This window comes from Scyliorhinus torazame, chromosome 19 (assembly GCF_047496885.1).
Source record: "Scyliorhinus torazame isolate Kashiwa2021f chromosome 19, sScyTor2.1, whole genome shotgun sequence".
Classification (NCBI taxonomy): domain Eukaryota; kingdom Metazoa; phylum Chordata; class Chondrichthyes; order Carcharhiniformes; family Scyliorhinidae; genus Scyliorhinus; species Scyliorhinus torazame.
The window spans coordinates 97356747-97381209 of record NC_092725.1 but is presented as its reverse complement, the minus strand read 5'-3'; the positions used below and the strand labels follow the sequence as shown (position 1 = coordinate 97381209).

At 43.8% G+C, this 24463-nt stretch overlaps 1 protein-coding gene across 1 annotated transcript in view; it reads right to left on the bottom strand.

Moving 5' to 3' along the window:
- polr3b (polymerase (RNA) III (DNA directed) polypeptide B) overlaps window positions 1–24463 on the bottom strand; it is a 106000-nt gene that overhangs the window by 20377 nt on the left and 61160 nt on the right. Inside the window, exons 18-22 of the mRNA XM_072484878.1 lie at window positions 24100–24198; window positions 21709–21836; window positions 14044–14253; window positions 6574–6732; window positions 1393–1510 (exon numbers count right to left, since the gene is read on the bottom strand). Coding sequence (XP_072340979.1) covers window positions 1393–1510; window positions 6574–6732; window positions 14044–14253; window positions 21709–21836; window positions 24100–24198 — 714 coding nt within the window. The remainder of the gene's footprint in view (window positions 1–1392; window positions 1511–6573; window positions 6733–14043; window positions 14254–21708; window positions 21837–24099; window positions 24199–24463) is intronic.

The following is a 24463-nucleotide window of genomic DNA, read 5'->3' as shown; positions in this document are numbered from 1 at the left end:
TTCCATGTTATTAATATTGGCATTGTGTGAGGGAGTGGTTTAGCAGGGGCTGGTTTAGCACACTGGGCTAAATCGCTGGCTTTTAAAGCAGACCAAGGCAGGCCAGCAGCATGGTTCAATTCCCGTACCAGCCTCCCGAACAGGCACCGGAATGTGGCGACTAGGGGCTTTTCACAGTAACTTCATTGAAGCCTACTTGTGACAATAAGCGATTTTCATTTTCATTTAATTTACCTTTTAAAGTGGTGGGGAAGAGCTTCAGGTATCTGGGGATTCTGGTGGCTAAGATTGGGGGCAGCTCCACAAGTTAAATTTGGGTAAAGCGGTTGATCAGATGAAAAGGGATTTCCGCAAGTAGGACATGCTCCCGCTGACACTGGCGGGGAGGGTGCAGACGGTGAGGCTACTGTTCTTTTTTCAATGTCTCCCGATTTTTGTCCCAAAGGCCTTTTTTAGGAAAATGAATGCAGTAATCTCGGGTTTTGTGTGGGCTGGTAAAACCCCGAGGGTGAGGAAGGCACTCCTGGAACGGGGTCGCTGGGAGGGGGGATCGGCCCTCCAAAGTTTTATTAATTATTACTGGGCGGCCAACATATCGATGGTCAGGAATTGGGTAGTGAGGGAGGGGTCGGTTTGGGAGCGAGTAGAGGCAGCATCCTGTAAGGGTAAGAGTTTGGAAGCTTTTTAACGGTGCCCCTGCCATTCTCGCCGGCTTGATACTCCACAAACGCAGTGGTGGTGGCAGCTCGGGGTATGTGGGCAATGGTGACAGCACGTGGGATTTGACAGCTGGTGGAATTTAAAATAATCTGGAATTTAAATCTCAGAAATGCTGACCATGAAACCGTTATCCATCGTCGGAAAAACTTATCTGGTTCACTCATATCCTTTAGGGAAATCTGCTATCCTTACCCGGCCTGACCTCTAGGTGACTCAAGACCCACAGCAATGTGAACGACTCTTAACTGCCCTTTGAAATAGTCTGGCAAGTCACTCAGTTCAAGCATAATTATGGAGGGGCAACCATTGCTGGCCTTGGCAGTGACACCCACTTCCCATGAATTAATAAATTAACTGACTGACTTATGGGCTAGGCTCAGAGGGCTGAACAGTCTCATTCTGTCCCTCAAGTTGCTCCTTTTGACCTCATTGTCATTTTTGGGACTGTCTCTTGTGCAAACTTGTGTACTCACAATTATTGCATTTCAAAAGCATTCATTGGCTGCGAAGTGCTCTGGGCCACCCTGAGAATGTGAAAGGTGCTATATAAATGCAAGTACTTTCTTTTCTCTTTAACATAATAATTCTCCATCATGGCTTCAGCCAACCAAAAGCATTTTTCTTCCCCGAGGTGCGCTTCCAGAAATGACAGAGGTCAGTGTTTAAACATACGTGATTGGAACGTCGCGGAACTGTGGTTGTTGAGATTGTGCGGTTCCCTCTAGTGGAGTCTGTGTAACCGTCGGCATCGATTTGTTCACCAGCACTTGTCTGTTTTCCACTTTCTCGCCTAATCAAAAAGAAAAGTGAAATGGGAACGGTTTCTCGTTCGGAGCTCACACTGTACCATGAGATAAGCGTGAAACACGTCTACAAATTCCAGTTACAGTGATTCATTGCAGCTGACGAGAATAAGATTCTCAGAACAGAAAAGGATAAACTGCATGTTTTAATTGAACACCATTAGAACTCAGCAGATCTGGCAGCGTCTGTGGAGAGAGAACCACAGTTAATGCTTTGAGTCCAATATGACTCTTCTTTGAAATTTCATTTTGCTCACTAGTGAACTTCAGGCAGCTAACTTCTCGAATGCAGACGGCATCACAGCAAAGCCTATTCCTGTCTTTACCCTACTGGAGCTTTTGAGGTCTGTAGGAAAATGAAAGGTTTGACAGGGTAGATATCGAGAAACACTTGTGGGGAATCCAGAATTAGGGACTGTAAATATGAGTCTACCATAAATCTAATAGGGAATTCAGGAGAAACTTCCTTACCCAGAGAATGGTGAGAATGTGAAATTCACGCCCACACGGGGGGTACTGAGACAAACAGCACCCTGCATACAAGAGGAAGCGGGGTACACACACAAGACAGAAAGGAATAGAAGGATATGGTGAGATGAATAGGTGTGGGCGACAGCCCGAGTGGCGGTTAAGCACTGGCATTGACCAGCTGGGTCAAATGATTTATTTCTGTGATGTAGGCGTGACAAGAAAAAACTCACTACAACTTAAAAAAGAACTTTCTTTGCTATAAACAAAAATCAGTCATTGAAAAGAAGGAATTACCAACCAATATGTAGGAAAGAGTAGACCACTCAGCCCCACGCCTACTCCGCCATTTAACTAGATCATGGCTGATCTTCTACCTCAGTGTCATCTTCCCTCGCCATCCCCATATCCCTTAAAATTTTTAATATCTAGAAATCTATCCATCTCTGGTTGAACACACTCAAAACGCCTGAGCCTCCACAGAGCTCTGGAATATGGAATTCCAAAGATTTCCCACCCTCAGTGAAGAAATTCCTCCCCATCTTAGTCCTAAATGACCTACCTCTTGTTCTGAGACTGTGTCACCTGGTTTTAGACCAAATCTCCATCCCAAGTCAGAGGAAACACCCTTGCAACATCCTATGCTTAACATCCCAGGCCCAAAACACTCATTCCAGGTTAAGCAGTGTTTCACTTACATCTCTTCCAATTTGGTCTACTGCATTCGCTGCTCCCTCTATATTGGAGAGACCAAACGCAGACTGGGTGATTGCTTTGCTGAGCATCTTCGGTCTGTGAGCATTCAGGACCCTGAACTTCCTATTGCTTGCCATTTTAACAAAAGACCCTGCTCCCATGCCCACATGTCTGTTCTTGGTCTGCTGCAATGTTCCAGTGAAGCTCAACGCAAATTGGAGGAACAGCATCTCATCTTCCGGTTAGGCTTGCTACAGCCTTCCGGCCTGACATCGAATTCAACAACTTCAGATGATCAGCTCTACCCCACCTCGACCCATTTGTTTTCATCCCATTTCATTTTAACTGTCTTTTACCATTTCTTTCTTTATTAATATATATTTAATTCCCCAATCTTATCCACCTTTCCTTCACCTTTCTCCTCTTTGCTTCCCCCTTCCCCCACATCTACAGTTCATCCTCTGATGTTAGTTTCCCTGCTATTTGACATTTCACATCTTTTGTTCTCTCTGGGGATTGCCATTAGCACTCTTTCCCCTGGGTTTCTGTGGCCATTAGCACCCGGTGTCCCTGGGTTTCTGTGGCTTTGACTCATCTTTCATTCTCACTCCACAGTATAAATATTTCCCACTTTCTCTGTCTGTTAGCTTTGACAGAGTCATCAGACTGGAAATGTTCACTCTTTTCTCTCCCTATAGATGCTGCCAGACCTGCTGAGATTTTCCAGCATTTTCTCTTTCGCTTGCGACATCCACCCTCTTGAGCCCTAGAAGAATTTTTTCTGCTTCAATGAGATCACCTCTCATTCTTCTAAATTAGAGAATATCAGCCCAGTCTCCTCACTCTCTGCTCAAAGGACAATCCAACCATTCCAGGGATTAGTCTGCTGAACTTTCATTGCTCTCCTTCTATAGGAAGTACATCTTTCCTCGAGTAAGGAGAACAAAACTGCACGAGATACTCCAGCTGTGGTGTCATGTGAGAGTACCTTTAAGAAATGGGTGTTTATAAATGGGTGTATACAAGTACTGTAGAGTACCATTATGAAATGGGTGTTTATTACTGCAGTGATGTCAGAGAATGGGTGAAGCTGGGCTGTCTGTCAGCTTTTTACTTTCGTTTTAGGCTGTTTGCTGCAGGGTGTGCTTTAGTTTCATTTTCAGAGCTGGATAGCTGCAGTCACAGCCAGAAGGTGTATTAGAGTCTCCCTCTGTGATCTAAAGAATGTAAATCGATCCTTTAAACTAATAACTGCTCTTAGTAGTGACTTTAACCTGATGTGCTTCTGGTAAAACTTGTTTTTTGTCTTCTGGATGTTAAAAGGAAAGCTTAAAGGATTACTTAGTGTTGTATTCTTTGGGGGTTGTATTTGAATTGATAGTTGCTAAGACGTTCACTGTATGTTTCAAAAAGGTTAACTTGAGTTAATAGAAAAAACTATCTGCTGTACCACACCTGTAGAGTGGGCAGTGTGCTTCCCATACCACAATCTATTAAAAGTTGTGGGTCAGGTGAACTCCATGATACACTTTGGGATTCTCTAAACCCTGGCCCATAATAGTGGTCTCACCATGGCTCTGTAGAATTGCAGCAAGACATCTTTATTCCCGTACTCAAATTCTCTTGCAATAAGGGCCAACATACCATTTGCCTTCCTAATTGCCTGCTGCACCTTTCAGAGAATTATAACAAGGACACTGTAATAACCTCAAGAATTGGCTCCACCAGTTAACTTATAAGAAACAACATTTAATTGCAACTATTTACAGAGTGCTTTAAAATGGTCTTTCCATACTCAGCACTGGGATCCCCAGTGAATTCCCAGCTCCCTTCCCCGATTGACCAAGTGGGTCACATGACCCCTCTCTCAGGGAACATCCCTCAAAGGGGCTAGCTACTACATCCCTCTCCCTTTAAGTCCCTTTTTATACATGATAATAATTAAATTATCCAATTGCCAAAACAGTAACGATCATGAACACTTTTACACTTCATCAGTAAATAACTCAGTCTGTCCAGTGGCGATATTTTTCTCGTAGAGCGACAGAGTGACTGAGGCTCTTCTATTGAGGTAGTTACTGTTGGCCTTATTTCACCAAGACTCTGAAACTCAGCATTGGTAAAACTGTTCTGTTGGACATTTGGTAACCCGTGGATTGCGAAACACGGCGGAGCTTCTCAACTCTGGCGTAAACAGTTGTGGATCTCCCCTCAAAATGCCTCCATCCACTTAGACTGGACGCCCACTAACAACCAAAAAACATCGTTCCCATAAATGGCTCCACATAGTTGATGTGGACCCTAACCCATGGTCGACCTGGCCATTCCTATGGATGTAACGACGCTGCAACAGGCAAGTTATGCTGAAATTGGCACTGATCACAGTGCTTTACCACCCTTTCCATTCCAGAGCCGATACCTGGCCACCTCATGGAGTTTCTCATTAGCATCTGCATTTTAGACACACCTGGATGGGCAGCATGTAACCTTTCCAGTAACAATTCTCTTCCTGGCCCGGGGACAACCACTCTCGATCCCCAGAGGGCAATACCATCCTCACAGTTAAGCTAGTCCTCCTGATCTGGTACGGCTTTACTTCCTCTGAAACTCTCTCGTTCTGCTATCCATATATTATCTCTTTCACCTTCGACAACACTGGCTTCTGCTTGTCCAGTACTTAATCTGTTGAGCCGACACTGGTAAAGCACCTAGAAAATTCATGGTCATTCTTTTTTTTGGTACTATGGGAGGTGAACTTATACGAAACAACATTTAATTCCAGCAAAAACAACTATTTACAGAGCGATTTAAATCGATCTTTCCCTGCTGTCTACGGCACTGAGAATCCAGGATCGATCTCGGCCTCGGGTCACTGTCCGTGTGGAGTTTGCACATTTTCCCAGTGTCTGCATGGGTTACATCCCCCAAACTCAAACATGTGCAGGTGAGGTGGATTGGCCACACTAAATTGCCCCTTATTTGGTAAAAAATAATTTGGTACTCTAAATTTATAAAAAAATTTAAAACAGTCTTTCCATATTCAGCTCTAGGATCCAACTGCTGGGACAAGTCCCAACACGTCCCAGTGAATTCCCAGCTCCCGTACCTTTTTGACCTAGCGGTTCACGTGAAATGAAATGAAAATCGCTTATTGTCACAAGTACGCTTCAAATGAAGTTACTGTGAAAAGCCCCTAGTAGCCACATTCCGGCGCCTGTTCGGGGAGGAGGTTACGGGAATTAAACCGTGCTGCTGTCCTGCCTTGGTCTGCTTTCAAAGCCAGCGATTTAGCCCTGTGCTAAACAGCCCCTCTAACCCAGAGAACCTCATGACCTCTAACCCAGAGAACAAAGAAAAGAACAAAGAAAATTACAGCACATGAACAGACCCTTCAGCCCATCCCTTAAAGGGGCTACAAACACCCTGATCCCTTTGGACATCGACATTTCCCAATCTCTCACCATTCAAGAAATACCACTTCTGCTTTTTCTACAGAAATGGGTAACTTCACATTTTTCCACATTATATTCCACCTGCCATGTTTTTGCCCGCTCAATTAAGACTGTCCAAATCCCCTTGAAGACTATTTGCATCCTCACCACAACGCACCTTCCTACTAATTTTGTGTTATTGGCAAACTTGGAAATGTTACATTTAGTTCCCACATCCAAATCATTGATTTATTTTGCGAATAGCTGAGACCGCAGCCACTGACCCCTATAGTATCCCACCAGACACAGCCTGACAAACCGAGAATGACCCATTTACTCCTACTCTGTTTTCTGTTCACACCATACCAATATATTAGCCCCCAACCTCACTGTGCTCTAAAAAAACTATAGTTTATTCAACCTTCGAATTCCCCAACATATCTCATGTTTCTTACCTGGTGAGCAAATGCCGTCTGCATCTAAAATTTCATGTCGCCAAATTGGCTTCCGTGTAGCTGCATCAAGCATTGGACCCATAACTTTGTCAAAGGTTTGATTGGTATAACGTTTAAGTGTACATTTTGCGTTCTTATACACCAGGCACCTGCCAAAACCTTGAGGGAAGATAAATGTAACAATTATTACAATCAAGCACTCCACAATCAGCCAGTGCCCCAATGATATCACCTTGGGGTAGTTGGGGAGGGGGGGCGGGGCGGCTGCAGGCAGGGTGCACAGCACCAGTGGGGGCAAGCAGTGTCTTTTCAAGGGAACCTCCCTTGCCTGCAGCAGGTTGGCACAGCAAGTCTGAGAAGGAGAGACCACCCAAAGGAAGCCACAGGAATGTGTAGTTTTCCCACAAAGCATGATTGGATACTAGCAGTAGTGGAATGAGCCTATAACTGGGCTCCTGGCAGGAAGGTCATTGGTGTGTATTCATGTTTGTTCCTAGTTGGAACAAAGTCACTCGAGTTCGATCACACGATGGACTGATGACATTATCGGCAGTTTGGGCAAGTAAACAGTCCGTCTAATCTAGCAGCCTGTGAGAAAACACCTTTCTAATGAAGCGCTTGCTCGTTTTTAAAAATCTTTGTGGTCTGCAAGCCTATCCTTTAAAAATAAAAAATAGAAACTGGTGATGCGGAGGTTGGAACTACACTGGCAGACTCCCGAAGAAAATATATAGAAAATTCATTGATCCATACACAGCCGTCCAAAAAGGATTAGGAAGCTAAACTTCACAACACCAAAGCTAGCAATGATGGGGTGCCAAATAGTAGCGGCAGCAATCGAAGGAATCAAAATTTAAACTCAGATTTCAGTGAGAACAGCATCAAAAGAAGCTTGTCATGTGCTCTGCCCGGAAAGGTCTGGAACAGTGCTCCCTACCCTGCAGTAATACTTTAGAGCTGAGGATGTTCCAAACTCGGATGGCAGCAGGCTCAGCTTGGGGTAGCTTGTTTGGAAAGAAAGGGAGGTTGTGCCAAAACATTTTGGATTGGATTGGATTATTGTCACGTGTACCGAGGTACAGTGAAAAGTATTTTTCTGCGAGCAGCTCAACAGATCATTAAGTACATGAGAAAAAAAGGGAATAAAAGAAAATACATAATAGGGCAACACAACATATACAATGTAACTACATAAGCACTGGCATCGGATGAAGCATACAGGGTGTAGTGTTAATGAAGTCAGTCCATAAGGGGGTCATTTCGGAGTCTGGTGACAGTGGAGAAGAAGCTGTTTTTGAGTCTGTTCATGCGTGTTCTCAGACTTCTGTATCTCCTGCCCGATGGAAGAAGTTGGAAGAGTAAGCCGGGTGGGAAGGATCTTTGATTATACTGCCCGCTTTCCCCAGGCAGCGGGAGGTGTAGATGGAGTCAATGGATGGGAGGCAGGTTCGTGTGATGGACTGGGCGGTGTTCACGACTCTCTGAAGTTTCTTGCGGTCCTGGGCCGAGCAGTTGCCATACCAGGCTGTGATGCAGCCCGATAGGATGCTTTCTATGGTACATCTGTAAAAGTTGGTAAGAGTCAATGTGGACATGCCGAATTTCCTTAGTTTCCTGAGGAAGTATAGGCGCTGTTGTGCTTTCTTGGTGGTAGCGTCGACGTGGGTGGACCAGGACAGATTTTGAGATGTGCACCCCTAGGAATTTGAAACTGCTAACCATCTCCACCTCGGCCCCGTTGATGCTGACAGGGGTGTGTACAGTACTTTGCTTCCTGAAGTCTTGGGGCACATCTTGCTTACGCAAGCCCTTTCCATAGTAAAAATGGCAGGAATGTTTGGCACCATGAGACCGTATGATGAAAGCGCTGGAGCTCATACATCGAGTGGTCCAAATACATTGTCCCGGCGAACAAAATTGCAACGGACATAGTAGCCCCGACCTTCATAAGCACGATCGCGGGCATGCGGGGGCTGCTTTCAATCGCCTGCAAAGTCTGGTGCAACCAGAAAAACTAGGCTCAAAAACCTATGGCGAAATAGTAGAAACTGCAGGGTATTTTTCTCACCTAAACCCTTGGTCATCGTTGAGAGGTTCAGGTTCCACGAACGTAACCAGCAAGAAGGTGAAGCAATCACATAGTTTGTAGCTACTTTAAAGAAATTGACTGAATTCTGTAAATTTGAAGATGTCTTCAACGCCACCACTAGAGACAGACTTTTGTGTGCGTTAAGAAACGAAGCTAGGCAGCATGGTGGCACAGTGGTTAGCACTGCTGCCTCACGGCGCCGAGGACCCGGCTTCGATCCCGGCTCCGGGTCATTGTCCATGCGGAGTTTGCACATTCTCCCGGTGTCTGTGTGGGTCTCACCTCCACAACCCAAAAAAGATGTGCAGGGTAGGTGAATTGGCTACTTTAAATTGCCTCTTAATTGGAAAAAAAAAAGAAATGGGTACTCCAAATTTATTTTAAAAAGTGAAGCTATCCCGAAAAGGCTGTTAACAGAGAGCAATGTAGACCTAAAGAAGGCTTTAAAAGTCGCAATCTCTACGGAACTGGAAGCAAAGGAAGCCCAACAATTAAACTTGTGAACTAAAATCCATAAAATATTGGTTGAAACCTAAACACAGCCATAGTTTCAAAATTCCCATTGATGTGCAAAAACTGAGCTTGCAGCAATGGATTGCTGGCGTAAAGATCAAAAATGCAAGAATTGTGCAAAAATGGGGTACATCGAATGTGCATGTTGGAGAAAGAAACAACGTGTTTCAAACAAGATTTATAAAAAGAACCAAATACATCAAATGAAAAATCAAATAGAGGGTAAGTATCCATGTGATACACAAATAACACGAAAAAGAACCAGAGTCACAATCAGATGACGACTGTCATTGAACGTGCTGCCCATTGCGGGTGCAAGAAACCGTTACTGAGTCACTCCTTTACTGGACAGACAACTGGTGTAAATGGAGGTGGACACTGGTGCAGCAGATTCGTTGGTACCAGAAACTGTTCCCCAAAAGAAACTACAACAAGTTGCCTTGAAACTCTCAACGACAATACTCAACACCTATATCGGAGAAATGATTCCATTGAGGGGCTGTTTTGATGTAAATGTGCAGCGTAACGGACACATCGCAGGCTTCTCCCTGCACATCGTTAAAGGTAACTAACCAGCCCTAATGGGGAGAATCTGGCTGGAGAGAATTGAGCTAAACTGGGCTGAAGTGAATCTCATGTCGGAGTCCATAGAAGGTCTACCGAAGATTTTAAAGAAACATGCCATAGTCTTTAGTGAAGAACTTGGAAGTATGAAAGAGATCTCAGTCAAGCTAAAAATTAATGATGAAAACTAAGCAAGATGCTTAAAAGCTAGGTCGGTGCCATATGCCACCAGGCCTAAGGTTGAGCCAGAATTAGAGAGGCTGGTTATGACAGGGATCCTCAAAGCCATAAATGATTGGGCAGCTTCCATAGTACTCGTGATGAAGAAAGATGGTTTGGTATGAATATGTGGTGATTTCAAGGTCACTATCAATCTGGTATTGTGGACAGAGCAGTACCCTCTCCTTTAATCGATGATTTATTTGCTGGGTTGGCTGGATGCTAGCATTTCAGCAAAGTTGACTGTAGTCAAGCTTATCTCCAGATAAACGTGGATCCCGATTCACAACAATACTTAACAACCGTGACACACAAAGGCTATTCAGATATAAAAGACTTCCATTTGGCACCACGTCCGCACCTGCGTTTGTTCCAATGTGCTATGGATCAAATTCTCAGCGGACTAGAAGGGGTCCTGTGCTACTTTGACAATTTGTTAATTACTGGCAAGAATGAAAAAGAGTATCTACAACATATAGATGCAGACTAGAAGATGACGGACTACGAGTATTGAATCATAAATGTGAATTCTTCTAATCTTCTATTGAATACCTGGGGCATGTCATAGATGCAAAGGGATTGCACAAATCACATTCAAAAGCAAAAGTCATAACTAAGGCGCCCGCAAATCAAAAACATAAATCAACTTCGAATATTTTTGGGTTTAATAAACAATTATGCATATGACACATCACCATATGGGATAGGAGCAGTGGTTTCTCACAAAATGCCCAATGGTGAAGAGAAGCCAATAGGGTTTTCATTAAGATCTTTGAACATAGCAGAAACGAACTATGCACAGAGAAGAAAGCTCTCGGCACGATTTTTGGAATCGTATGTTTTTAACAATACCTATATGGACAGAAATTTACTTTGTTAACAGACATTGGCCACTGACAATGGTACTGGGGCCGCACACCAGTATTCCATCTTCTGCAGTGAGCCAGATGCCGAGATGGACATTGCTGTTGTCAGCACATACATATGCAATAAAATATTGTAAATCAAATCTCAATGGGAACGCTGATGGACTCTCCCGATTGCCTTTGCCTAACAAGTTGTTAATGAATAGTTTGAGTGGTAATATTTTCCATGTCGAAGAAGTTGATAACAGTCCTGTAACTACGGGACAAAAAATATTCCAGAAATAATCCTCTGCTGTCAGAAGTTATGGACATGGTGCTTCGTGGCAAGACTAGAGTTGAAGCCATGTGTTACCAGAAGACTCGAACTAAGCGTATAGGCAGGTCTTCTCCTCTGGGGAATGAGGGTCATCATTCTGTCACTGTTAAGGAAACATGTCCGAAACCAATTTCATGAAGGTCTTTGTGGGATTGTAAGGATGAAGGAGATAGCCAGAAGCTATTTTTGGTGGCCAGGGCTCGATAGCGAAAACAAGGAGATGGCGAGCATGTATTCGGCTTGTGCAAAGGTTCAAAACCTGCTGCCACGAGTGCCATTACACCCATGCGAATGGGCAGATGGGCCATAGCAAAGTGTTCATATAGATTTATGTCGGACCATTCAAAGTACGAATATTTTTCATTGTGGTAGATGCACATTCAAAATGGCATGAAGTCACCGTTATGAAGACTACATCCTCGGAGAGAACAACAGAAAGAACAGAAAGATTTCTGCAAGACTGGATTATCCTAAAAATCTTGTCAGCAACAATGGGCCACAGATAGTTTTGTAAGAATTTACAAATTACCTAAAGGAGAACGGAATCCAACATTTCCGATCCATTCTCATCCTGCCACAAATGGGCTGGCTGAAAGCTTTTTTCAGACAATGAAGCATTAATTGAAGGTAACTTGTGAGCAAGGATCATTGTCTTAATGACTAAACCAATTCCTGATGACAGGAATACAAAACATTCGACAACCCAAAGTTCTCTTGCATTACTCATGACAAAACATCAGCTACGAACAGCATTTGATCTTTTTTTAAAATTTTGTTCATGGGATGTGGGCGTAGCTGGCTGGGCCAGTATTTATTCCCCATCTCTGAGGGCATTCAAGAGTCGACCATATTGCTGTGCGTCTAGAATCACATGCAGGTCAGACCAGGTAAGGACAACAGATTTCCTTCCCTAAAAGGACATTAGTGAACCAGATGGGGTTTTTAATGACAATCGACAATGGTTTTGTGGTCGTCATTAGACTTTTAAATCCAGATTTTATATTTTATCAAATTCAAATTTCACCATCTGCCATGGCGGGTTACGAACCTATTCCCTAGAGCATTACCCTGGGTCTCTGGATTGCTAGTCCAGTGACATGACTACTACACCACTGCCCCCTCTGTTGAAGCTGCCTAAAACAAGAGAGATTATTGGGAGGAAACAGCAAAGTCACGTTTTGCGACATGAGAACAGGGCTAAACACCGTGATTTTCAGAAAGGTCAGGAAGTATTTGCAAGGAACTATACCACCAGTGAGAAGTAGATACCTGCCATCGAATTGGCACAGACGGGATCGCTATCAAACTTGGGATGATGTGACGTGGAGGAGACACGCTGGTGAACCTGAAGGAACTAGAACTAGTTTGCCAGAGACAGAGTCGTCGACTCTGTTAAGACAAATGCGGAGACGTCCAAACTAAACCAAAAACACCAGAGGTTGCAGTCAATAAGCAAATGCAGACCCTGAAGTTCGCCAACAACCACACAGGAATCAACGTCCTCCGAAACGTCGAACGTATCGACTATTGTGTTTGTTTATTGTTCATATAGTAAATGGTGATTGTTAACACCATATTATGTTTCATTACAGGAACCTCTGATGTAAAGGGGGAGGAAAGTGTTATGTATTCCTGTTTGTACCTAGTTGAAACAAGGTCACTTTTAAGAATTCAATCACGTTCTGTACTGATGACACCTTTGGCAGTTTGGGTGGGAAACCAGTCAGTCTATTCTAGTAGCCTGTGAGAAAACACCTTTCTAATAAAGCTCTTGCTTGTTTTGTACCTTTGTGGTCTGCAAGCCTATCCTTTAAAGATACCACAGTTGTGCTAAATGCTTCCCATTCCAAACTTAATGGGGTGGTTGTGGAAGTTTGGGAAGGCTGGGGTTACCACCTCGTTCCAATGTATGTCCTTCCCTCACCCCCACTGCTCAGTGTCCTCTCAGGGAGCATCAGGGGCTGGTTTAGCACACTGGGCTAAATCGCTGGCTTTTAAAGCAGACCAAGCAGGCCAGCAGCACGGTTCAATTCCCGTACCAGCGTCCCTGAACAGGCGCCGGAATGTGGCTTTTCACAGTAACTTCATTGAAGCCTACTTGTGACAATAAGCAATTTTCATTTTCATTTCATCAAATTTCACATGTGATATATGGTGTTCAAAAGCAATTGTTCTGCTACTCAATATTTAACATTAAAGCTTTACAATCCATAGTCCATGCAGGGAATGGCCACTGGCAACTCACCATGGCACCATGAAGAGAGTCAGTGCGTAAAACTGAGATCCCATTTCTGTGGTAAATTAAGCTTTGTTATTGCAGCTTTATCTCAGACTGCTATCACTAATAAACCAGCAGGATCATATCAGCCATGGCTCACTGGGTAGCACTTGGTGTCTGAGTCAAGGTTGTCGGGTAAAATCCCATGAACTTGAGCACAAAAACCTGGGCTAACACTTCCAGTGCAGTACCAAGGGAGTGCTGCACTGTTAGAAGTGCCATTTTTCAGATGACATGTTAAACATGAATGTAAAAATATCCCCAGGCACTATTTTGATGAAAAGCAAGAGTGTCCTGGCCAGCACTGATCCCCCAACCAACATCACAAAAACAGATTCATTAGTCATTATCACACTTTTCAATGGGAGTTTGCTGTGTGTAAATTATCTGCCGCGTTTCCAAAATGACAACACTGACTACACTACAAAAAGCACTTCACTGGCTGTAAAGTATTTGAGGATGTCTTGAGGCGATGAAAAACACCGTATCAACGCAAGCTGTTTTTTCTTCACTACACTGCTCGAAAAGATCAAACAATTCTGCAAGTCCAGAGCACGGATACTGCAGGTAAGATAAGGATTCAAGTTAAAACACAAAAGGAATGAAATAGCTTAGCCTGCATCACCTCTGTCCAAAGAAGCCTTATTTAAGACAAGAGCATCTTCAATATCATAACCGCTGTAGCTCATCACTGCAACTGTGGCATTCTGTCCGGCTGGTAGCTTTTCAAAATCAATCAGTTCGATGGATTTGGTCTTCACCATGGGTTTCTGAGGATAGGCGAGCAGGTACATGAGGGTGTCAATCCGGTTACGCTGGTTGTAGCCTATTGTACCTGCAGGGACACATTAATAAAATATCACCAGACTGCATTCCTGAAAGCAATCCGACAGGTCATTCTACACCAACATCCTTTGGTGATTGCATTCACAGGTGGATAAATCAAATCTGATTTGATTTGATAAGAAAAAAAACTCCAAAATCCTAATCCAAATCAGGTGCAAATAACAGATGATCTTTCCTCGGTTAGATTTCATTCAATAGTTTTTACTTGGTGTTTCAGTGGTTTTTTCGAGTTACATTGTGAGAGTTTATAGATTTGTCTTTAGAATCACTTGCAATCGGGGTATGCAGTAGCTGAAATTATTATCTTTTTGTCACCTACTGGCCCAAAATAGTTCATCGGGACACTGGGAAATTGCTGTTTGGTAAATTTGTACCTCTGTTACAAGTGTAGAAACAAATACGTCAAATGTAACAATTTTGCTCCTCCCACAAAAATAACCTGCTGGGAAGCAGGCACAGGGGTTTCTGAAACGTGAACTTGGGAGTCCTTTAAATCGTCTTTAAAAACGCTGCAACAACCATCCCCTTTGGTTCCCAGTGGACTCTGGATTGGTACACAACTTAAACTCGCCGAGAGGGAGGTGTTGCAAAGATACCTCGATCCTGAACAAAAAGAGAAAAGTATAATAGCAGCAAAATAAATAAAAACCATCAGCAGTTTTGCTGAACTTCCCTCAGTGCAGAATTCTCAAAACACAAATCTGCAAATCTATAAGCTGAAGTTACAATTGCTTTGTGGGCTACTCTACATTATATTAAAACGACCAATGAGAGTGTATTCTAATTAATCTAAATGTAATTAAAGAGGAAAGGTTTATAAGATTTTTCCCGTTTCCCCTTCCCCATTATTTTCCTTTAAGAATATATCCAATTCCTTGTTGAAAGTTACTATTGAATCTTGTACCCACTCTCCTTTCAGGCAATGCATTCTAAAGCACATAACCCACTGTGTAAAATAAATTCCTATCTTTCTTTTGGTTCTTTTGCCAGCTTCCAGGGGACGGTGGTGACGTGGTAATGTAACTGGACCTGTACTCCAGAGGCTGGGGCTAATGCCCCAGGAACAGGATTCAAATCCCACCATGGCAGCTGTTGTTAAAAACCCATCTGGCTCACTCATGTCCTTCAGGGAAGGAAATCTGCCATCCTTACCTGGTCTGGCCTACATGTGACTCCAGACCCACAACAATGTGGTCTACCCTCTGAAACGGCCTAGTAAGCCACTCAGTTCAAGGGCAATTAGGAATGGGCAACAAATGCTGGGCTTGCCAATTGAGCCTACTTCCAATGAAAGAGTACAGGAAAAAAAAAAATGTTTGAATCTCCTTATTTATTCTATCAAAATCTCTCGTGATTTTAAACATCTTTATTAAATCTCCCCTTAACCTTCTCTGGTCCAGTCTCTCGACATAATGATATTAGGGATGAGGGACTTCAGTTAAGTAAATCTTATCATGCAATGCATTAGGTCAGCCAATAGTCAACACAGTTCCAGTTAAACGTAACTCTTATTTTTCCACAAAGGCTGCACATTGTCATGATGGCGCCATTAATCATAGCTACGCATTCAACCTGCTCAACATTTACATCCAGGTTTCGACAGTCGCCCCGCTTTCTAACGTCAGAAGTGACGACAGGGCACCGTATCCAGGGAGCTGATTGTACAAGCTCAGGGTCTGGGCAGCTGAATACACCAGCCACAGTGAAAAAAGAAACAGACAATGAATTGCAAATGACACTCCAAAACAAAAACACAAAAAGCTTCACACACAAAACCAACAATGGGACTCTGCATATATATCGATCTGCTGTTCTGTATGCACTGATCCTACTTAACTGTGTGTGGCAACAAACTGTTCACTTTGAAAATGATGTCAAATGGGTACAAACACAGAAAGCAATTAGGAGAAACTTTTAGTGCTGGTCTCGCACCACTGACCCACTCCCAGAAAAGAACAGTGACAGAAACAACGCTTAGAGAAACAAATGCTCAGAATCACTACAGGAACATAGTGAGAAATAAACTTGCCTCTCAATTTAATACAGAATTTATAGCGGAGGAAGTTGGCCATTCAGCCATGCAATTAAACTGGACCTCTCTCTCTCACTGAATCCTATTTCCCTGCCCTTTTCCCCCCATCCTATTATATTCTTCCTTTCAAATTTTTTATCAAATGTCTTTTTAAAATGAAGCTGCAGCCTCTATATCGTTAGTTCCTTATGATAATGCATTCACCATCTGAGTAACCAGCTTTGTGAACAAAAATTACTCTAATCGCCCCCTTCATTTCAGCCAATGATGATTGTTAACCTGATTTCTTGTGACCCACTCACCAACCAGTGCGAACAAACTCTTACTATTTATAAGACCATAAGACATAGGAGTGGAAGTAAGGCCATTCGGCCCATCGAGTCCACTCCACCATTCAATCATGGCTGATTTCAACTCCATTTACCCACTCTCTCTCCATAGCCCTTAATTCTTTGAGAAATCAAGAATTTATCAACTTCTGTCTTAAAGACACTCAACGTCCCGGCCTCCACCGCCCTCTGTGGCAATGAATTCCACAGACCCACCACTCTCTGGCTGAAGAAATTTCTCCTCATCTCTGTTCTAAAGTGACTCCCTTTTATTCTAAGGCTGTGCCCCCGGGTCCTAGTCTCCCCTGCTAATGGAAACAACTTCCCTACATCCACCCTATCTAAGCTATTCATTATCTTGTAAGTTTCTATTAGATCTCCCCCCAACCTCCTAAACTCCAATGAATATAATCCCAGGATCCTCAGACGTTCGTATGTTAGGCCTACTATTCCTGGGATCATCCGTGTGAATCTCCGCTGGACCTGCTCCAGTGCCAGTATGTCCTTCCTGAGGTGTGGGGCCCAAAATTGCTCACAGTATTCTAAATGGGGCCTAACTAATGCTTTATAAAGCTTAAGAAGTACATCCCTGCTTTTATATTCCAAGCCTCTTGAGATGAATGACAACATTGCATTTGCTTTCTTAATTACGGACTCAACCTGCAAGTTTACCTTTAGAGAATCCTGGACTAGGACTCCCAAGTCCCTTTGCACTTCAGCATTATGAATTTCGTCACCGTTTAGAAAATAGTGCATGCCTCTATTCTTTTTTCCAAAGTGCAAGACCTCGCACTTGCCCACGTTGAATTATCAGCCATTTCTTGGACCACTCTCCTAAACGGTCTAAATCTTTCTGCAGCCTCCCCACCTCCTCCATACTACCTGCCCCTTCACCTATCTTTGTATCATCGGCAAGCTTAGCCAGAATGCCCCCAGTCCCCTCATCTAGATCGTTAATATATAAAGAGAATAGCTGTGGCCCCAACACTGAACCCTGCGGGACACCACTCGTCACCGGTTGCCATTCCGAAAAAGAACCTTTTATCCCAACTCTCTGCCTTCTGCCTGACAGCCAATCGTCAATCCATGTTAGTACCTTGCCTCGAATACCATGGGCCCTTATTTTACTCAGCAGTCTCCCGTGAGGCACCTTATCAAAGGCCTTTTGGAAGTCAAGATAGATAACATTCATTGGCTCTCCTTGGTCTAACCTATTTGTTATCTCTTCAAAGAACTCTAACAGGTTTGTCAGGCACGACCTCCCCTTACTAAATCCATGCTGACTTGTCCTAATCCGACCCTGCACTTCCAAGAATTTAGAAATCTCATCCTTAACAATGGATTCTAGAATCTTGCCAACAACAGAGGTTAGGCTAATTGGCCTATAATTTTCCATCTTTTTCCTTGTTCCCTTCTTGAACAGGGGCGTTACAACAGCGATTTTCCAATCCTCTGGGACTTTCCCTGACTCCAGTGACTTTTGAAAGATCATAACTAACGCCTCCACTATTTCTTCAGCTATCTCCTTTAGAACTCTAGGATGTAGCCCATCTGGGCCCGGGGATTTATCAATTTTTAGACCTCTTAGTTTCTCTAGCACTTTCTCCTTTGTGATGGCTACCATATTCAACTCTGCCCCCTGACTCTCCGGAATTGTTGGGATATTACTCATGTCTTCTACTGTGAAGACTGGCGCAAAGTACTTATTCAGTTCCTCAGCTATTTCCTTGTCTCCCATCACAAATTACCAGCGCCGTTTTGGAGCGGCCCAATGTCAACTTTTGCCTCCCGTTTGTTTTTAATGTATTTAAAGAAACTTTTACTATCATTCCTAATGTTACTGGCTAGCCTACCTTCAAATTTGATCCTCTCTTTCCTTATTTCTCTCTTTGTTATCCTCTGTTTGTTTTTGTAGTCTTCCCAATCTTCTGACTTCCCACTACTCTTTGCCACATTATAGGCTTTCACTTTTGCTTTGATGCATTCCCTAACTTCCTTTGTCAGCCATGGCTGCCTAATCCCCCCTCTGATAACCTTTCTTTTCTTTGGGATGAACCTCTGTACTGTGTCCTCAATTACTCCCAGAAACTCCTGCCATTGCTGTTCTACTGTCTTTCCCACTAGGCTCTGCTCCCAGTTGATTTTCGTCAGTTCCTCCCTCATGCCCCTGTAGTTACCTTTATTTAACTGTAACACCTTTACATCTGATTCTACCTTCTTTCTTTCAAATTGGAGATTGAATTCAACCATATTATGATCACTGCCTCCTAAGTGCTCCCTTACTTTAAGATCTTTAATCAAGTCTGGCTCATTACATAACACTAAGTCCAGAATGGCCTGTTCCCTCGTGGGCTCCATCACAAGCTGTTCCAAAAAGCCCTCCTGTAAACATTCAATGAATTCCCTTTCCTTGGGTCCACTGGCAGCATTATTTACCCAGTCCACCTGCAAATTGAAGTCCCCCATGATCACTGTGACCGTGCCTTTCTGACATGCAATTTCTATTTCGTGGTGCATTTTGTGTCCCCGGTCCTGACCACTGTTAGGAGGCCTGTACATAACTCCCATTATGGTTTTTTTGCCTTTGTGGTTCCTCAACTCTACCCACACAGACTCCACATCATCTGACCCTATGTCGTTTAGTGCTATTGATTTAATTTCATTCCTAATTAACAAGGCAACCCCGCCCCCTCTGCCCACCTCTGTCTTTTCGATAGGTTGTGAATCCCTGGATGTTTAAATGCCAGTCCTGAACCCCCTGCAACCATGTCTCTATGATGCCTACCACATCATACCTGCCAGTCACAATCTGGGCCACAAGCGCATCTACCTTGTTCCGTACACTGCGCGCATTTAAATATAGCACCTTTAATTCTCTATTGACCGTCCCTTTTTGTTTTCTTAGTGTGGTGGACCTTGGTTTACTGAGCCTTTCCATACACTGTCATATTTTGTGGGATGGGGACAATCGTAACCTCTCCTGAGTTCTGTCTTTTCATGCTTTTTTGTATTCCTAAGCAGCTACGCTCCCCACTGATTACTTCACCTCTTGGTTCCCTGACTTTCCCTTCCCCCCCCCAATCTTTAGTTTAAAGTCCTATTGACCACCCTATTTACTCTTTTCGCCAGAACACTGGTCCCAGCTCGGTTCAGGTGGAGACCATCCCAACGGTATAGGTCCCCCCTGTCCCAAAACTGATGCCAGTGTCCCATGAAAAGGAACCCCTGATTCCCACACCACTCTTTCAGCCACGTGTTAACCTCCCTTATTCTTGCCTCCCTATGCCAATTTGCACGTGGCTCGGGCAGTAATCCGGAGATTATGACACTTGAGGACCTGTTTTTTTAAATTTGAATCCTAGCTCTTTATAATCTCTAAACAGGTCCTCTTTTCTAGACTTGCCTATGTTGTTGGTACCGACATGGACCACAACAACTGGATCCTCCCCCTCCCTCTCCAGTATCCTTTCAAGCCGGTCAGAGATGTCCCGCACCCTAGCACCGGGCAGGCAACATACCATGCGGGACTCTTTATCCTGCTCACAAAGGATACTATCTATCCCCCTGATAATAGAATCCCCAACAACTACAACTTGCCTATTTACTCCCTCCCCTTGAATGGCCTGCTGAACTATGGTGCCTTGGTCAGCTGACTCATCCTTCCTGCAACCCTGTTCGCCATCCACACAGGGAGCAAGTGCCTCATACCTGTTGGACAGAGTCAAGGGCTGAGGTTCCTGAGTTCCTGACTGCTGGTTCCCTTTACCTGCCTGACTTGCAGTCACACCCTGCTGTCCCTGGCCGCTGGCAGGATTTAAACTACTTACTCTGACAGGTGTGACTGCCTCCTGAAACACAGTGTCCAGGTAAGTCTCCCCCTCCCGGATGTGCCTCAGTGTTTGAAGCTCAGACTCCAGCTCATCAACTCTGAGCTGGAGCTCTTCGAGCAGGCAACACTTACTGCAGATGTGGTCGCTGCAGCTCGCAATGGGATCTGCTAGCTCCCACATCAAGCAGCTCAAGCACATCACCTGACCAGCCATCACTAATTAATTCATTAGTTTAATTTAAGTTTATGGTGGGGGCAGCTTCAGCCAATCAGACACTAATCTACACTGCACTTTTAACTGAAAAACAGCACAATTAGGTTAACCACTTACCTTTCCTGGTTACCTCACTGCACCAAACTACCAAATTCTCACTGTCTGTATCTCTCTCACTCAGGCTGTGTCTCCTTGACCTACGCAATGCTAATAATATAATATAAAAATGCTAATAATAATAATATAATATGGCACTTACCTCACACCAATGGATCTTTTTATTAGGTTAGAGGAGGAGGGTGGGTGGGAGACACTACACGTGTAGTGTCTCGGGTTTCCGCTCCACCAGAATTTATTGGTTGGGGTGGGGGGTGCCTTCCCAGAAGTCGAACTTCCGGTTCCCGCCTTATATTAAAAAAAATAAAAAATAAAACAGAAAAGGGACTAGGTAAGTGTTTTTAAAGGAAAAACTTACCTCCCAGAAATCACTTGCGCACCGCTCCCGCCGAAATCCCAAGGCCTGCTCCTGTGAAGGGAAGTGTTTTTAAAGGAAAAACTTACCTCCCAGAAATCACTTGCGCACCGCTCCCGCCGAAATCCCAAGGCCTGCTCCTGTGAAGGGAAGTGTTTTTAAAGGAAAAACTTACCTCCCAGAAATCACTTGCACACCGCTCCCGCCGAAATCCCAAGGCCTGCTCCTGTGAAGGGAAGTGTTTTTAAAGGAAAAACGTACCTCCCAGAAATCACTTGCGCATCGCTTATCTTCACAACTGATCTTGGCAACTTTTATCAGATTTCCTCTTTCACCTTTCCTTTCATCTTCTTCTGTTCCTGCAAACATCTTTTTCCGAGTCTTTCTTCACATTATAACTTTTATTTTCTGCCCCAAGTTCTTTGACAAATTAGGAATTTGAATTGATTGCAGCAAGTGAGACACCTGAACGCGTTGGCCACAAACTTCTGAATATAGATCAGAGTTTCTCCTTCGCCCTGTTTCAGCTAACGTTGCAGGGATTTTTCATAAGGTGAGCAGTTCTTACCCATGGCTTGTTTTCCCATTGCACACTGGTAGGTGTTCCTAGGAGACTGATTGTGGTGCGGGTAAGGAATAAGCCCTGCACACACACCAAGGAGTGTAAATGGTTCAATCTCCAAGTGGGTTGTGGATCTGTAATGATGAGCAACAGAGTTAATTTCAGACACTTTAACCAGTGTTTGGTAAAATCTCTCTCATGCATCGGAGACCCAACAGCAATGTATAATGGAGTGCCCTGTTTAGTTAATAGAGGTATTCAAAATAATGAGGGGTTTGATGGAGTAAATACAGGGAAGACTTTTCCAGTGGTAGGCAAGTTGGTAAGCAGAATGCACAAATTTAAGATAATTGGCGAAAGAACCATAGAACATAGAGTGCAGAAGGAGGCCATTCGGCCCATCGAGTCTGCACCAACCCACTTAAACCCTCACTTCCACTCTATCCCCGTTACCCAATAACCCCATCTAACCTTTTTTGGTCACTAAGGGCAATTTATCAAGGTCAATCCACCTAACCTGCACGTCTTTGGACTGTGGGAGGAAACCGGAGCACCCGGAGGAAACCCACGCACACATGGGGAGAACGTGCAAACTCTGCACAGACAGTGACCCAGCAGGGAATCGAACCTGGGACCCTGGCGCTGTGAAGCCACAGTGCTAATCACTTGTGCTACCGTGCTGTCCACCAGAGTGAGATAAGAAGTTATTTTAAGTAGCCAGAACGCACTGCCTGAAAGGGTGGTTGAGGCAGATTCAATAGTAATTTATCCAATTCCCTTTTTAAAATATTTGAAGGAGAAAAAGATTGCAGGACTATGGTGAAAGAGAAAAATTGAACTAATTAGGCAGCTTGACTAAAGAGCTGGCCAGACATAGTGGGCCGAAGGACCCCCAGCTGTGCGATTAGGGCAGCTTGGTAGCACATGTGGCTAGCACTGTGGCTTCACAGCGCCAGGGTCTCAGGTTCGATTCCCCGCTGGGTCACTGATTGCGGAGTCTGCACGTTCTCCCCGTGTCTGCGTGGGTTTCCTCCGGGTTCTCGGGTTTCCTCCCACAGCCCAAAGACGTGCAGGTTAGGTGGATTGGCCATTCTAAATTGCCCTTAAGTGTCCAAAAAAAAAAAAGTTAGGAGGGGCTATTTGGTTATGGGGATAGGGTGGAAGTGAGGGCTTAAGTGGGTCGGTGCAGACTCGATGGGCCGAATGGCCTCCTTCTGCACTGTATGTTCTAAAGAAAGATTTTAAGGATAGCTGGTATTGATAAAGTGCCTTTCAGATGAAAAACATCTGGTGTGTTTCATAAATAGGCGCATTTCCCAATGTAAAAGTACAGCTCCACAAATACATTAATACCCATTTTATGTGCAGGGTAGGTGTATTGGCCACGCTAAATTGCCCCTTAATTGGAAAAAAAAAATTGGGTACATTAAATGTATTTAAAAAAAGAAAATAAATATTCATTTTACAGGACGGAACAGGTGAATGGATAGATCTGATGTCAGATCAGTTTGCACATGACAAAAATAAAGCCTCAGGACAAAATCATAAATGAGACGTTATGCAACCCAACTAGTCAACCTCTGCCTTCCCGGTTGGCTGTTCATCACAAGCTCCTTGCGCATGGTCCTCTCGGGCATCACCCCAAGAATGACCTCTCCAGAGGCTTCACCACCAATGTGGGAGAGGCCGGCATCCATATAGCTGAGAGAATTTGGTTGTGGCAACACCCTCAAACTGACAAAGCCCTAAAGAAACGGGCTGCCAAGAGCACTGGTCAGGCTCCACCTGGAGTAAACGTGTACAGCTCTGGGCACCACACCTCAGGAAGTGTATATTCGCCTAGGAGGAGATGCAGCAGATGCCTCAGAGTGATTCTGAGACTAAAAGAGTTGAATTGTGACGGCAGGTTGCAATAAGTTGACTTATATTCCATTGAGTTGAAATGTTTTCAAATGATAGAGGTTCAAATACAGAAAAGCTCTCCCCTTGGGTTGCAAAACACAGAGCAAGGGGGCATAATTCCACTGAGCAGTGGAATCAGGAGCACTGTTCATGCAAAACACAGTGGAAATCTAAAATTCTTCCCCACAAATGGCACTGGGGTCATTTGGAGTTTTCGGGACTGAGATGATTAGAAATTTACTGCGTTGGGATATCAAGGGATAAAGACAGGTGAAAGAGATAGATGGTCAGTCATCATCTGATAGGATAGGGGGACAGGCTGAAAGGACTGAGCGGCCTCTTCCTGTTTGCACACTCCTAACATTTAATATCCAGGCATGATCTTCCAAGGCATGGACCTTAAACTTTAAAAAAGTGTGCAGAATTGACAAATTATACTTTTGAAATGAATACTTTTGTGTAAAATCATTCCTGTGCAGCAGTTTCTAAACTTACTTTTTGATCATATGCTCATAAAGTGCAATATAGCAATCATTTTCTTCATTGACGTCTAGGTACTCCACTAATCCCTCATGCAAGAAATCTTCAAAGGACCTGCAGCCAAATCATAAAAATTAAACCATTACATTAATACAGAAGCAAAATATGTAGATGCTGGATATCTGAAATATTTACACTCCCTCTAGAGACATATTTTGCTTATTTGTCCCATTATCATCCCTTTTTGCAATTTAATCTCTCGATCACAGACCTCCCCTTTTGCACCACCCGCTCCCCACCCCCACTGATTTTCCCTTTGGGTGCAATGTTAAAAATGGGTGAACACGTTAATGTCCGTTCCTTCAGGTTTTATTGTGTA